The sequence below is a fragment of the Astatotilapia calliptera genome, chromosome 3, assembly GCF_900246225.1.
Source record: "Astatotilapia calliptera chromosome 3, fAstCal1.2, whole genome shotgun sequence".
NCBI classification, from domain to species: domain Eukaryota; kingdom Metazoa; phylum Chordata; class Actinopteri; order Cichliformes; family Cichlidae; genus Astatotilapia; species Astatotilapia calliptera.
In genome coordinates, this window is record NC_039304.1 from 1,311,050 (window position 1) to 1,327,576 (window position 16,527).

General features: G+C 48.2%; 3 protein-coding genes across 3 annotated transcripts in view; 2 read left to right on the top strand and 1 right to left on the bottom strand.

Annotated features, from left to right (window-relative positions):
• Window positions 1-16,527, top strand: part of LOC113015885 (NACHT, LRR and PYD domains-containing protein 3-like) — a 525,401-nt gene that overhangs the window by 329,463 nt on the left and 179,411 nt on the right. The gene's annotated exons all lie outside the window — the stretch shown is intronic.
• Window positions 179-6,982, bottom strand: c3h4orf54 (chromosome 3 C4orf54 homolog). Its single transcript, XM_026158218.1, has 2 exons — window positions 2,262-6,982; window positions 179-1,268 (listed from the first exon to the last, which is right to left on the bottom strand). The coding sequence occupies exon 1, from the start codon at window positions 6,482-6,484 to the stop codon at window positions 2,282-2,284; it is 4,203 nt and encodes a 1,400-aa protein (XP_026014003.1). The 5' UTR covers window positions 6,485-6,982; the 3' UTR covers window positions 179-1,268; window positions 2,262-2,281.
• hacd4 (3-hydroxyacyl-CoA dehydratase 4) overlaps window positions 15,246-16,527 on the top strand; it is a 6,995-nt gene continuing 5,713 nt past the window's right edge. Inside the window, exons 1-2 of the mRNA XM_026158869.1 lie at window positions 15,246-15,759; window positions 16,325-16,431. Of these exons, the coding sequence (XP_026014654.1) occupies window positions 15,758-15,759; window positions 16,325-16,431 (109 nt within the window). The 5' untranslated portion in view covers window positions 15,246-15,757. The remainder of the gene's footprint in view (window positions 15,760-16,324; window positions 16,432-16,527) is intronic.

A 16,527-nucleotide genomic window follows, 5' to 3' on the forward strand; every position in this document is an offset into this window, starting at 1 on the left:
ATCACAATTTGTACTTTTATTTTTACCAAAACGTGTTGTTTGGTTTTACTGCCTTCAGAGAGACAGACCCATTAATCTGATTTTACTGCACATCCATAAATGTCCTCCGCTCTCAGGACGGGAACATTATTCTACAGTTATGTCCTGTAACAACAAGGAAGCTTTAGAAACGTTAGTATTTGTAATAGTTTTCATGTCTTTAATTATTCCACGTCTCGCTTTCCCCTTTAGCATCCACTAATCAACGTAAACATCTTATCTTTGCAAACATAGCATTTAAACACGTGAAACATAACTGTGACACTGTTAGTTGTTATAAACTGAGTCAGTCAGAGTTTTCCTGTTTATTCAGTTTTCACAGTAAAAGTGAACCTGACACTGTAGCTGTGCAAACAGCTACAGTCATCCTCGTTGTTTTTGCACATTTATCGTTTCATCCACGGGTCCTCTTTATTCCCACGCTCCCATCTGTCCACCACCTTCATCTACCTTCAACATTTACTGTGCGCAGCAGAGACTCTGCTCTGAGGCAGCAGAGTCCCTGCTGTGCAGAAATGCTTTCACACTTATAGAAAACATTTCCTACTTTATGCAAAAGTTTAAAAAAAGAAAGACAAATCATGCACAACCAGAAACATGACACGAACCAAATCTGATCAAATCCCCAGGAGAAGACAGCAACACTGTAGCATCGGGACCATGGAGCTCTAAGAAACAGCAGTGTCCACTCTTAAGACTGAATGAACTCAGAGGTGGTTTATCCTCCACAAATACACAAACACAGACGTCGTGTTTGTGAGGCACGAGAGGAAACTGTTCGACTCTTTTTCTGATAACAGTGCAGCAGCAAAGCTGAGAGTCAGGTACAAAAGTATAAAATATTATCAGCTTGGGTAGAAACGTATGTTTGATGCTTCTGCTGTATATCTGTAACAGGACACTAAACACGTCACAGTAAAACAGTCAGCAGAAAAACCCTCAGCAAAGCTCCAGCTCTGTAACCTGTCATGTTTCCAACAGAAGAAAACGGACTGTCCAGCAGACCCACTGCACAAACTCCAACGTGCAACCACAAACAGCAACCTCAGTTTGAACATAACGTCTCATAACTTCATGTCACGCACATCTGCAAAGTTCAGGAAGTGTAACAGCTGGACAAGAGTAACTATTCATCGATTTCACAACCTCACAGTTTGGTTTCTACACATGATTCGGCTCATTCAGCTCCTGTGTGAGTGTGTCCACACCGTCCAGCTTACAGCTCGGCCCTGTGGGGACACAAAGAAACACACGTCAGAGTCTTAAGCACACGTCAACAGTTTTGTACATTTGTCGCACAGCTTTCCTCCTATTCTGTAGAACAGCGAGTGCCTTTCCACCGCACACTATCTGTTTACGTTAAAAACGTTAGTGAGCGCTCCAGTATGTGGGTCAGACCCTGGAGGGGAACTCCAAATGTCCCCTCACTGTACCGCTCAGCCGTCAGAGCCACGTGAACCTCACCCTGCTGCTCCTATAAAAAGAGCCTGAGCCTGCAGGATGTGCCAGCCCGGCTGCTGATACCCAGCAGCAGCTGAAGCTTTTCCATCCTCACATGAATGCCTGCCTGACCTTTCACTCTGGCTGCACACACACAGCTGATCCAACCACATCTCTGCTGTGATATCGCATTTTACAGGATATCTATCAGTGTTAGTTAGCTGCAGCTGCTTTACAGTCACTCCACATCTCTTCTTCTTCTGTTAGATATGATGCACAGCATCCTGTTAGATCACTGACTTCATGCATTAAGTGAAACGTGTGGTGTCAGCATCATTTTTAGGAAATGCAAACATTCATTAAAGCGTGAAACAGTCCCCATATTGTTTTCTGATTTATAGTTTTTATTCTTATTTTCTTTTCCTCAGGCTGGCAATGAGACGCCCTCGTTGTTCTGCGAGCACGGACAGGTGAGAACAGTGTGGGTCACGATGGTGTGCAGAAACATGTTTGATAACTCATCCATAAAATCAGCTGCAGTAACTACATGTGATGTGCTGTGAGCCTCTGTCTCCTCCTTTTGTTGTCACCATGTTTTCAGAACTACTGCACGGATCATTTCACTGACTTACTGTCTCCATAGTTTGCAGTTTGCAGCTTTTAGGCTACATTATATTTCAGTGTATCCTATAAATAAATGGTTCCTCTGAGATTAGTTATGTAAAACTCTCCACTGCGCCCTCAGACATGCTTCGGTAAAAGGGAAGCAGTCAGATACTCACCTGTCCAGACGACCTGCCGTTCATCGGTGCTCCACCATGAAGCTCATAGTCGTCCCGTCAAATGAGGGGGGGGCGATGATCCGGGGCCCCTGCTGGGAGCTGATGCTGATGACAGGCTGCTTGATGCTAGAGAGGCCCTGCTGTGGCCTGTTAGCAGCAGCCTGCTGCTGAACACCTGAGGCTACCTGGGAAGACTTTCCGGTGGACATGTAGAAAGGACTCTCCACGTGCATGCCCTCGGTCTGCTGCGAGGAGCTTTTATCGCTGCTGTCCACCTCTGCCTGCATCGACATCTGCGACTGTAGCAGCGCCCTGGCAGGTATCACTGACGGCGTCGGCACGAGACCCGGGTAGATCATGTACGTGTGGCCGTAAATGCCAGAACTGAGGGCTAAAGGTGAGATGGGCATGGGCACAGGTGTCATGGGAGGCTGTGGCATAGGCACATCCACATATTGACCCGTTTCTGGATCAAAGAGACGCTTTGTGGCAGGCTGCACTGGTGTGTCTACCAGGTAGTAGTTGCCAGTGCTGGGATCCAGCAGCATTTTCCTCTGGGTGGCCTGGAACGGGTCCAGGGTGGGAGCCGGGGTGATTGCTGGAGAGAAGCAGTAGACCTGTGGCTGATTGGCGGGCATCCCGAGTGGCAGAGAGTGGTAGATAGTAGCTGAGGGGATCTCTGGTGAGTAACTAGCTGTGTGCTCCTCGTGCCCTCTGAGCCCAGGTTCCAGGTGTCCTGAAGGTGTGGCTGGATGTGACCGGGTGAACGTGTAGACGGACGCTTTATCAGGTGGCTGTTTGCCTTTGCTGGGCTGAGACTTGACTGGAATAGCGAGGTAGTTCTCACTGTCAGTTGAAAACTCGTGTGCAAACCCGTCGGCCTCCTTCACGTCGGCGTCTTCGTTCCCAGCTGACCGTCTCTCACAGATGCTGAATGATGCGGGCGGTTTGGGGACGAAGGTTTTGGTGCTGAAAGGTGTTTGTGTGACGGTGTTCGGTTGGGATGTCTTTGAAGTTCTGGAGGCCTTGACACTGCTGGGGGCTTGCACTGACTTAGGCCTGTCATCACAGCCCACTGATGTGGGGCGGGGTTTGAGTGGGTCTTTCTGCTCCTGCTTCAGCAGGCTGTCACCTGCTCGTCCTGCTGGGGGCTTGTCTGCGCTGGACTGGGAGTTTCTTCTGGCAGACTTGTCTGCGCTGGGCGTCCATGCAGTCTCCTCTCCGTGTCCTGGATGCTCCTCACACGCTATCAGTGAAAGCAGGTGGCTGTCTGTCAGCGGCCGAGCCTCGTTCTTCCTCTTCCACTCGTTCTTTTCAAATACATAGAGCTGCTCCATGGTTTTCACGGCAGCCTGCAGTTTTTGCAGAGCCGCCTGGTTTGGCACCTGTGACTCGGGCTTTTTATCAGTGATGTCCGATACTTTTTCTTGCCTCTTTGTAGATATTCTGCTTTCACTTCGGTCGGTGTTTCCCTGCGAGGCATTATTTGAGGGGCCCAGAGATGCGCTCCCTGTTGCCCTTGATGCGTTTTTGACGCCCTCTGGAGACGATCTGTCCACGTCAGGTGACTCCTGTTTAGCCCCGTGAAGGTTTCCACATTGTTTTCCGTTACTGCTCGTGTTCACAGACTGGCACTTGATCACTATAGGCGACACAGTATTGAAGCTTTGATTGGGCACTTGCTTGTTTTGCTCTGGATGTCTGTCAGCGGAGGCGCTGTGGGCTTTATTCTCGTTGTTATCCAAAGAAACGAAGTGATACGAACTTTTAACCAGCTTACGCACGTCTCTCACTTGGTAAATGGGAGTCTGCAGCTTCCCCTTATTGTCTCGAATGTCTCGGACCATGAAATGTGGAACTTTATCCGAAAAGTCACCCTTCAAAGCTGTAGCAAGCGCGTGGGATTTGGCGTGATCTGTTCGGATGATGTTGCAGCCTAAATTAGGAGCGCGCAGTTTGGAGACGGCGCACGGCTCGGTGCTATCGTCTTTGACGCGCCTCAAGTTAATTTGAAGTTCTGGAGATTTGGATGTGGTCGCAGAGTCTGCGACAGAGCGTACTTTGGCTCCACGTCCGTGTCCACACGTAGAATAATTCCTGCTCTGCTGCGTGGCTTCGCCTTCGTTCGGCAGCATTTGGATATTTGGCACAAATAAATGAGCCATTTTCTTCAGTTTGCTGCTGCCCGCCGAGTACAGACTCCCCTCGGCCAGCGTGTCCTCTGGTGTTTGATCGTTTTCAGGATCCTTTTGAAATTCTAGCTCGTCATCCTTCCAGCATCTGAACGCGCTATTTTGGCTGCGATGCAGCGTGCTTCTGGATGAGTCCACTGCGCCTTTTTTAGTATCAACTCCAGTTTGTTGCTTCCGAGAGTCGCTCTTGGCATCCGCTATGTCCCCTAACTCATTCACGCGCATTATGCTGTAGTCCGAGCTGCTGTCGGAAAGCTTGGAGTTGTGCTTCGCTCTGACGTCGTCGCTTTCCTGGCGCAGAAAGCTGGGAGAGGGCGTCTGCTGCGGCTCGCTTATTTCGCCTCTCTCCATCTTGCGCTCCTGCTCGAACTGCATTTTCTTAGAAATGACATTTTTGATGAGACTCGAAGCAAACACGGCCTTCTTGTGCGTGTCTTCCATGGTTTTAGAGGGCGGCTTGCCGCCCCCCCTGCTCTGGCTTGCGTTGGTAACTTCATCCGTGGAACGTGATCCTGCAAAGTTAGTGCGTGGTTCTCCCGCAGGAATTCCCGATTTAACGTTGCAACGAAAATTCAGCGTCTCTGTCAGCCTTATGACGCCGCTGTGGCCCTGACCAAATTTCCCCATCAGCTCTATTTTCTTTGTAGATGACGCTGCGCTGTGGGGAGGTAATGTCTCGCTGGCGGGCGCTTTGATGATGCCCTTATAACCCCTTTTGTCTATGCTCTTGGCGATTTGAAACGAGGCCGCTGAGCTTTGATGAGACACAAGACTTTGGTCCACATTCATGTTACCATATTTCAGGTCCACAAACGTGGACCACCTGTTTATCCCCACGGCATGCTCTGATGCAGAGGACTCGCTGGAGGTGCTGAAATGAATGGCATCAAAGTAAGGATACGCCAGGCTCTTGAAGGCTCTGGCTGTCAGAGTGCGCACCTCCTTGTCAGCGTCGTCCAGCTCGCTGACAGCACTGGACGTGCCGCTTGAATATTCGGGGACTTCTTTCCCCCTTAATTTGCCGCCAAAGTGTACGCGCCCGGGCGCTGCTACCAAACACTTCGCCGTGTCACACAAGGTCTCTGCCTTCCCATCAACTCCCCTAAACACATAGCGACTCACATCTCCGGAGCGCCTGGCATGATAGAGAATCTTTTCCTGTTCTTGGATGTTGCTGGGGTCATTTATAGCTCGAGAGGTGGTTCTGATTGACAGGTGAATCTGTCCGCCACTGTTGCCACTGCAGCGTTGCTGCTCGGGCTTTGACACACTCTCATCTGAGCTGGTGAATTTGGCCGCTTCGCGCGGATCACTTTCCAGCAGAGTGCTGACTGTTGCTGCTGCGCCCTGAGAGCCAGGCTGGCGGCCGTGCCCCCTCGCGCCCGCCGCGCCCCCGGCATCAAAAGAAGCGTAATCGGCAAATGAGTAAACCCGGTTGTCTTCTTCAACGTCCCAGCTCGTGGAAGAGCCCACTCCGAGTTCGTAGTCCTCCTCGTGGTCAGAAAGTTCAGAGAGCTGGATCTCGTGCGTGGTAATATAATGGGATTCGTCCTCCGTGGCGCACGGAATGCAGTCATCAGAAAGCACCAAACTTATACCATCGTCCACTTCATAATCATCCTGCTCACTTGTCTCCCCGAGATAATTATCACTAGCGCGCAAATCCACGTCCGGCTGCAGGCTTGCGCTGCTTTCCGTGTTGGACACCTCGTGCTGCTCGTGGAAACGCTCCGACTTTGCGTTTGCACAAAAAGGAATCGGTGGCGGTGACGGGTCAGCGTGCTGGTGCTTAACACCATCTCCATGTTTCCCAACTGTGCCATTCTCTGTCTTAGTGTCGCCCTCGGGTTTGCGTCCCGTTGCGCACGGAGCTCCAGCTCCGCTGTCGGAAACAATCACAGACATTTGGTTTGTCTCACAGAAGCGTCCGTCTGTTTTCACATCCACTGAGTCCAACTCGACGTATTTCTTTTCATCGTGCTCCGCGGGACCATCTTCTGTCGGCAGATCACTCACCTGGTGACGTGTCATCGATAATTCCACACAGCGTTTCTCAGCGAAGCTCAAGTCGCAAATCTGAGCTCACATTTGGTGTCTGACAGGAGATGCAAGAGATGGAGTCGGACAAGATTTCGTCGTCCTTTATGCAGAGATAGTCTGAGTCTGACAGACAGACTCCGATGTCACCAAAGCGCTCCAGACATTCCAGCTCATCGCCACATGTAGGCTGAAGCATGTAGGCTAAAAAGGAGCAGAGACATTAACCACTGTCTGGTTCTCAGTCTGTGAACCAATGCAGCCACAAAGCTGTATTTCTAATGACAGTCGAGGTCAAACCTGCTTTGAACTTCATGTTCAAGCTCTGTGGTTACAGCTCTGACTGAGGTCTTAAAAGCCTCTCAGACGGGTAGTTGTCAGTAACTGGGTTTGGTTACCTGTTAACAAACTGCACCCTGCCACTGTTCTCCTTTTATATTTATGCCCATTTATCTATTTACCTTCATATCTATCAGTGTCTCTGTTTCTACACTCACTTCATACATGAGTGTTTGATGTATATTTGTTACTATGACAACTCAGTTTCCTCTGGGATTAATAAATTAAAAATATGTTATTTAAATAAAGTCTCTCTGACTCTGAACTTTGCTTTTTCTGTTGCTCTTCGATATCTTTGTGTCTGCTTCACCTTTTGAGACACGTTGTATTGAACTGACTCTCTGATTTTTCCACAGTAGTAATAATGACAGGAGTGAAGGAGGAGGTCGGGTCACGTGGTCACAGAGCCACAAATCAGCATATGATGGAGATTAACACCAGCAAGCACAGACCATCTCCAGCGTTTCATGAGCTGCTTCACTTCAAATCCTCCTTCTTCTTCGAACATCACACATTTTTCTTTTGTCCAAGTGATTCGTTTAGGCTAAAACACAACTTTACAGCTCAGCTGTGCTTTTAACAGACTGGTGTTGAAACAAATAGGTTATTGTAACACACACAATAAAATTCTAAAGAATAATTTATCAGTACAACGATAACAACGAAAGGATAAAACAGTCCAGTGTCCAAAAGGCAGAAAACACAGAGTCCAGAGCCGGCGATGCCACAAGTCAGTTACACTTCACACGCGCCGCCACCCTGTAAGCAGACGGCCAGTCATCACTCCGGCCTCAGCAACACAACTCTGCCTTTAGGCTGCAGCATGTCGCAGCTGCACACAGACAAATATCACAGCAGTGTTTGTGGGCGATAAGCACACCAGATCAATCACCTGCCTTCAATGGATACAACCCAGCACAGCCACTGGCCACGCCCACAACACGCATGGAGATGAATGAATACAGGCAGCATGTGTCCATCATATTACATTATCACATGAAATAAAACAAGCTCGTGAGTACTGTTCCTGTGGACAAACAGGGCACGGTCGGCAGATGAAGGGCCGCAGTAGGGACGCTGACAGGGTGCATCGTGTTAACACACTATGTTTGTTGTGGAAGTAACTCAGTTCAACTCCACGCTCTGCTGCAGAATTTAACTGACACTAATCCAGCGATACACCAGTTTCTCTCACGGAGCCTCTGCCAGGCTCTGCTTTGGATGGTTGGCGTCTTTCCACTGAGCTCACCTCCATCCTTCTCTCAAGAAACCACTGTGAGTATATCTCACACACGTCTGCTTCTTATCCACGGCCCCACCCTGGAGTTTGTGTTGGCATCACCAGTATTTTCAGTGTGTACATCCTCTTCTCAGGGGCACCTCACTGATGCCTTCTGTGAGGATCCACAGAGACTACATGTGCTCCTGGGTGATCCACTTCCTGTCACTTTACAGTTTGTCAAAACCTAAGAGGGAACAAATGAAGAAATATATTAATGACTCACTGAAAGCTGGAATTATTTGTCCTTCCTAACCATTAGCAGCTATTTTTTTGTTGTTGAAAAGAGAGATGTGTCTGTATGCATGCAGAGGGCGAAATCGCTCAACAAATATCTGCTGTCTTTGTTCTCGTCTCCTTTTGAGCTTCTCCATCTTCAAGCTCGGCCTCAGGAAAGCATCTCTTCCCACTCCAGGAGAAGACGACCTTTGACCTTGGGCATTTCCTGGGTTGCTCAATCTTCCAAACTCTCCACATTCTTATCTCCTGTAGCGACACCAGTGACCATCAGAGCTGTGTATGTCAGGTGCTTCAAACACTGCTTGTGTCACAAGTATGTGTGAGCGCACCCAAAAGCAAACTCAGAGGAGAAAACAAGCTGATATTTAAGAAGACTTTATCGTGCACAGGTCATATGCACGAAGGGCAACGAGAGGAGCGTAGCACAGGTTGCAGGTGGAGTTCCAGCTGGGTGCTTCCAGGAATCCAGGAGTGACGACAGGCAGGTGAGCTACCACCTGAGCTACAGCTGCGTACCAAAGACATCCAAAAGAGATTAGTTCTTCATTGTTTATCCATACTAATGTCACACACACACGAGTGTGCTAACTGTGGATGCCACGCCTCATGACAAACATGGATGTGCTGTTTGTGTCATGAATGTGTGACACGGTAAGTAAATACTGGTCAGCTGTGGGTAGGTCGTGTTCCCAAACAACCTCGGCCTGAGTAAGAAAAGGTTGATGCTAATAGAGATCCTAGAAAGGATCAACTCGTCTTAGGCTGGAGAAATATGACATTTGTCCTTTGCCTTGTTTTCATTCGTGTGTTGTCTCAACAATGTGCTACAGGACTTTTAGCACATTTGAATTCATAGACGAGAAGCCAGAAGTCAGAGTTTTACAGAGCAGCTGTGAGTACACCATGATGTGAGAATACTGTAGCATCTTATTAAGAGACCTGGTTAACCTCTGCAGAAAGGAGCCGGGGTCACAGAGTGCATGAGTAACTGCTGATGGTCTGCTGGCAACTTGAACTTTGGATATCTGCTGTTAGAGGGCAATAAAACCTCCCTCAGCACCGGCCAACAGTGTAACACAGGAGGCAGAAACCAGAGACGAGCCACAGCCTCAGTCAGGACTCAGGGTACCAGCCCTCTGCATTAGTCTGAGCAGGCTGAACATTATTAAGAGCCGTTTCTCCTGAACGCTCGTCCTGCAGGGACTCAGCTGGCCTTCATGTTTATGTTTGCTTCAGTCAGACCGGTCCGTGTTACGTTACATCCAGTTACAATGATTATGGAGCCTTTCATAAGTGTGATGTAGAGACTAATGCTTCTAAAGGCTGTGCCTCTAATATACAGTTACATTTTACTGTTAAGGTTGCTTTTCATGTATTTTTCAGAGCTTTTGTTATTTATTTAATGTTCTTTTTAAAAAATGTTATGTAGTTTCTGTTTGTGTAGTTCTTTTAGTTTCCTCGGCCTCCATGTTTGTTTGGTTACGTGTCCATCCAGGCTTGACTGGTAATCGAGCATTTCCCCAGTGGGCTGACGCACTTTTCAGCTGCTGAACACCGGCCGTCTGACACAGGCTGAACGGTAATTCATTATTATCAGGATGTCCTAAAAACTCCCTGAAAGCCTTCAGCTGATCCAAAATGCTGCAGCAAGAGTCCTGAGAGGGACTAGAAAGAGAGAGCAGATTTCTCCTGTTTTGGCTTCCTGTTAAATCCAGAATTCAAAATCCTGCTCCTCACATACAAGGTCTTAAATAATCAGGCCCCATCTTATCTTAATGACCTTGTAGTACCATATCACCCTATTAGAGCGCTCCGCTCTCGCTCTGCAGGCTGACAGTATGTTAGGGATGCATGAATATCTCGACTGGAACAAAAAGGATCCAACATCCAAATTCTGAATGTCCTTCAAGATGCATGTAAACTGTTCCTCCAGACTACTTAAATAGACTCCACGAGAGTTCAGGCTGAGAACAAAGCTGGTTTTTACTGCAGCCGTGCAAATTAGAGTGAATCAGACCACAGTGACTCTGTGGATGTGGGTGGATGTGGGTGGATGTGTATCTCAGCTGTTCAGGTGGAGTTATATCGGGGCTGGGACGATGTCTTTGGAAACGTGCAACAGGACTGAGCGCATAAGTGACAAAGCAAAATAGACGTGTGCATATTTTTAAGTGACACTTTATAATACATTTGATATGTCACAGTGTTACTAATGTACTGAGTAAGAATCACCTTCACTGAACAGGTGCACATAAGGAACTGGGCTCAGGGTAGATAACAAACGCTCACTGGTTTGGCATGTTTGTAGTTGGGATACTTCTAAAGAGGAGAGTTCAAACTCTGATCTAAACATCAGACCAACCTCTGTGAGTCATCTTATCGATGGCATTCAGCAGCAAGGACAGGCAGGAACGTGGGACTGAGGTTAAAGTTCAACCATCTGAGACACACCCAGCCTCTCCTGTTTAAAATACCCAGGGCTGCAGCAGAGCTCATCCAGATGCTTACACGTCTGGATTGTTAATCACAGAGAAAATCAAGATATTCATTCATTAATGTGCTGAATGAAAAATGAACATGATTCTGTCTGAATGTGTCTGCAGATGTGCAGCAGATGTGTGTGTGACAGAAACGTGTCACCAACACTGTCATGGTTACAGAGCCATGATTCATGTGATTAATTATGCTTAGTCAGAATACAGTGAGGCGAGAGTTTAACCAGCACAGTCTGTACTGCCAGGCTGTGTGTGGATGGTGGAGTGAGCAGCACCAAGGAGCCACCATTTAATAATAGAGATGGGACTGTCTATACAAGGCCCAGCACACACACTGTCAGTGTGCTGTAGTGTAGAGGGAGCGCTCTGGTTTGAGTCAAGCAGGCCATTTACACCTCTGAATGGAGGCGGGGCCTCTGTTACAGGAATGGTGCCACAATAACAGAGAAGAAATCCCTCCAATCACAGCTCTACAATGCTGTGATTGGAGGGATTCCCCACCTCTCTGTGGACTCATGCAAGGATCAGCGGCTGTGACAGTTTGCGTACTAATGATCATAAGCTGCCTGTTGTTCATCAGTGCTGCTGGTTCAGCTCCTGTTGAGAAGGTTGGAAACCTGCAGTCAGACTGTCCAGGTGAACAGAGTCAACCTTCTCAGAGAAAGACCGCGTGTTACAATGTTTCCATGTCTGCTGCTGCCATGGAGACAGGCTTCAGACTGCAGCAGGTTCTGTGCTAACAAATGCAGAGGTGGGTTACCCGCTCGGCCCAGCACGGGTGACCACATGTTGCTGCGATATGTCCTGCAGAAGTAACTGTATCTCCTGAGGACTTGCAGTCTGCAGGCTGGCTAAATATAACTTGTTTGTGCTCCTGGGCTCACAGTAATTAGCTCCACAGTTTAAAACGGCCACGGTACTGTGTGACACGCTGAAATTTCACCCGACCTGTGGACAGAAACAGCGTTGTGTGGAAGGGCAGATTTGGAGACATCAGTTATTTCAACACGTTTATAACATTCGACTGTCCCAACGCTGCTTTAAAATGATAACTCAGCTTTCTGAAGAAACGAACAACACAACCTGTGTTATTTACTTTACTTTTGCCATAAAGCCTGGATGAATAGCACATAGAGCGTTGAACCAATGATCAGTAATGCTGGGAAGGTGCCAAATAAAGGCAGGTTTGTCTGTAGAGGATTTAGAGGTAGTTCTCCTGCTTGTGTCTCCTCTGAGCTGCAGGATCGGCTCTCTTTGTTCCAGCTCTTTGTTTCATTTTCTTCCACAGGTAGAACAAACGTAGGCACAGGAACAGTTTGTCATACAAAGTAACTCAGCTCCCTCTGTTCCTGCCGTTTTGTTAGTTTTTCAAAGCAGACTTCCTGAATAGAATAGAATAGAATAGAATAGAATAGAATAGAATAGAATAGAATAGACCTTTATTATCCCATGGATGAGAGGTTTGGGTGTTACACAGCTCTTGAAGCAAAGGGAATATAAAATATAAAAGGAAGCCTCAGAGTGGTCCTATAGACATAAGCAACTGCAGTCTGTACAAACAGGTAACGATGCACAGAAACATGAAATGTGCAGTGAACAAAGCAGCTGCTGAGTAAGATAACTGTGTGTGACAGAGTCTGACAGCTGCTGTAAGAACGACCTGTGGCAGCGCTGCTTCCTGCACTGTGGGTGTGAAAGTCCACTGCTGATCGAGCAGCTCGGTGTTCAGTCTCATGCAGGGAGGTGTTGTCCATGATGGGTGTTAGCTTAGACAACAGCCTCTCCTCCTCGATGGACTTCAGCGGGCGGTCCAGGACAGAGCTGGCCCTCCTGACCAGTTTGTTGAGGTCCCCCCGTCTCTCTCTGCCGCTCCAGCAGACCACAGCACAGAAAACAGCAGACGCCACCACAGTGTCCTGTTCACCCCCAAGGATCTCTGCAGGTGGAGACGACGTAGGCCCTTTTTGTAAAGTGCATTTGTGTTTGTGGACCAGTCCAGTTTGTTATTGAAGTGAACACCCAGGTATTTGTGCTCCTCCACCGTTTCAGTGTCCAAAGCCTGAATGTTCACAGGTGTAACAGGGGCGGCTTGCTGCTGAATAGCAGGGCGACCCTGATCTAGGGCTGTATTAATCCCATGAGAAGAATGTAGCGCCCCCTCTCTGTGGCTGATTTCCAGTGAGACTTGAAAACGTCCTCAGTTAGAAACTGCCACACGCTCCTTGTAATGACTGCACGATGAGTAAAACCTGTTTCTGATGTTTTGTGCTGCTTGGCTGCGTCTCTGCCAGAACATTATGTCGAGCTTCTCCGTTTTCATGTTTGCAATAATTCTTAGTGGTGCTGTGCTAATGTCCCGACACACCGTAAGAGACCTCGAGCAGGGTGCACAACTATTAGACCTGAGACGCTGCAGCAGGCTCAGAGGTCGCAGGCACTTAGGATGATGTTTATTCTGTGCGTTGTCCATTTAGACTTCAGCAAACTCGGGTTAAAACCTGTCACCTATGAACGTGGTGGCACTGTGTGAAGGCAGGACAGTGGCTCTTTTTCCTTTAAGCAGCAGAGCTCTGCTGCTCCTCGGTGTCCCACACAGCGGAGCCGCCCCACCACTCCAGCCCAGAGAGCTTCTGCAGCTTTTAGATGCATACTTGTTTTTCAGGTGTGTTGGAGTAGGGATGCATCTAAAAGCTGCAGGACAGTAGCTCTCTGGACTGGAGCTGGAGACCCCTGCTTCTGATCAATCAGGATCCCCTGTTTGTTTAAATGCTGCACTGGCTCCATTGCGTTGCTGCACATCACCAGTCTGCTGTCAGAAAAACACACGTAGGAGCAGGAGGTGGTGTTTGCAACTGAACTCCCCTTATGTTGCCTGAGTTTCTGTCGGGTATTTCCTTGTTAATAAAGTTATCAGTGTATTGCTGATGTTGTTTCCTTCTGAGCCCCCCTCTGTGCTGCATGTACAGATGTTGTGGCCACAGAGGGTTCATCCCAGCAGCTTTTGTCACTGTAAGGACTGCTCAGTGGTATTTGATATGTTTTTAAAACAGATATTGGATCCGTGCATGTGGCATTATGTGGTGAAACCGGCTGCAAGACAGAGTTAGACTAACTGTGATACTTAAAGGTTGCATGTTAGTGCAGGTTAAACAGCTTAGTTTGCTGTACTGTGAAAACTAAAGAACTCGCTGTTCTTTAAAGGTGCACAGTGGCCGTGGGTTCATGGCCACAGTTAGCATCACATGTAGCAGAGTCATATGAATTTTAGCTGATGAGCTTAGATCCACTGATGAGCTGTGGAGGATGAAACATCTGCTCACATCTGGTTGAATCCAGGTGTGTCCATCCACAGAGAGCAGCAGGTCAGCTGATCACAGCCTGCACACAACACCTACTGGAGCTCTCAGGAGAAATGAGTGCGAGTTTGATTCAGTTTCACTGAGCCGTGACACCAGTTTCAGGTTCCCCACCTGCTGAACCCACTTCAACCTCTGACTTCCTGTTTACAGGCAAAGTCCCCTCTACAACGGAGGCAACAGCAGATAGATTTGCTTTTCCTTTTTCTTCAGACTAAAGTTTGTGTTCCCCTCTACTGATATTATTCTATCATTATGTTCACATAGCACAGGGTTCAGTCAGCCTAGGACAAAATAGAAGCGTCCTCCTTTACTTCCTTGCTTTGAGCACATTTAGAGCCTTTACTTTTCTCTCTCGAGTAAATAAGTTGAATGAGTACTGTGACTTTTACTGGAGTATTTTTAACAGCAGTATTTGTACTTGTACTTTGAGTACAGCATGTCTGTACTTTTGCCACCGCTGCTTAGTCTCATAGGTTGCAGTCTAAGGGCTGAGCCTGCTCATTAAGCCTTTTTAATCACTTTTGGTTAAAACACCGGATGAGCTGCCGTCCACTCTCCGTCAGCTTTGGCTGAGTTAGTAACAACTTGTTCACTAAACCACGCGTTAACCAGGCTGGTTAGTACGAGGAGACTGTTACGATGACAGGTCACCGAAGCTGGTTTAGCAGCTGATGCTGCTAGCTGATGCTCCAGCTGATGCTGCTAGCTGATGCTAGCTGATGCTAGCTGATGATGCTAGCTGATGCTAGCTGATGCTAGCTGATGCTAGCTGATGCTAGCTGATGCTAGCTGATGCTAGCTGCTCGGTGAATGCGCTCCGGAGAAAAGCTAAAGTGAGCTGGACAGTCCGAACAATGGAGGCAGCTTCACGGGCGTTTCTGTCAGTGTGAAACCAGTGGAGCTGTCTGTGCAGTAACCAGCCTCAGCCGCAGGGTGGCAGTAACGTCACCGGTGGATGCAAACAGAGAGATCCGTGACAGCGCTGTCCGAGAACAGATGCAGTTACGTGTAAGTTTTTGTCCCGCCTTTGTAGACAGAACATCTGAAGAGCTGATGCTTCTGTTCAGCTACATTCTAGTGTTTTGTTGGTCTGGTTAGCTGATTGCACTGATCGGTGTGGTACACCTGTACACTTTATTGGTGCAGGTTGAACCCAGGTGGTGTTTAAACATAAAACGGAAGCTTCAGGAGGTAAAAGCCACAGTTTGTTCCACGCTGTCCTCCACGGTAGCCACAGCTTCCACTGTGGATGATGTCTGGCTTCATGTGCTGTGTAGTTCCGTGACTCACCGCTTGTGTACGCGTGCGCCTGTCTCTACATGCTCGTGTCTGCCTGTGTCAGTGCTGCCCGGGAGTCCACAGCCTTTTGTGTTACTGTGGGGAAGTCGTGGGTGCTGCAGCTGGCGTGAGGAAGCTACACGGATTGGCCGCTGTGTGTTCTTTCTGCTTTCTCTTGTGAAGGGAGGAGGAGTGTCCGGTTAGGGGAACATGATCTTCCTCACACGCTGAACTCGGAGGAGTCCAAACTGGACGGAGACGAGACTTCAGGAGGACAATGTAAGTGATTACGGAGGAAGTGAGGAGTCTCTCTGGGATCTGCTGCTACTTACACTCACTCATTCAGACGCATCCACACGTCTAGTGATGGATGCAAGTCTGGTCTGTAAGTAAAAGTAATCTGATTACAGATGTACACCTTTTAGGTAACAGACTGTTAGATTTGAACACGTACAATGATACAAATACAGGCCAGAGTCCGCAGTAGAGCTGTAGAGGTTGAACAACAGCAGAATAACTAAAGATCTCAGTCAGCACCGAAGGACAGCTTAGTGAGGGAGCCTCGTGCAGGGGGAAATACTTCCACAGTGTTGGAGCCACGACTGTGGAAGCTGCTGCATCGCTGAGCTTGTGTTGCATGTGTGGAGCAGGGAAGCATCAGCTGACCTGAGAGGTCAGCGCTGGGATGAGTGCAGCAGCTCACACAGATAGCAAGCACTGATGGCTGGATTCATGCCACTGTGCCTCAGCACAACGTTTAGCAAGTGAGCTGCTGTCACCTCTATCATCATCATCGTTGTGTAAACCACAGTAACGAATCTGTGTCCTTATTCCTGTTCTGCAGGTTCAGCTTCAGACTCGCCTACAGTTTCTCATACAACCTGTTCCAGTTCTGTGGCCACACGTGGATACTGGCTAATACTGTCGCCAGGTTTCTCATGTTCGGCCAAGGTAAGGTTAGGAAAACTTACCAGTCTCAGTTAATCTGAATTAGTCTGACTTTTCCAGGAAGTGAACGGTCTGTGGAGCAGCTGTGCAGGTCAAAGT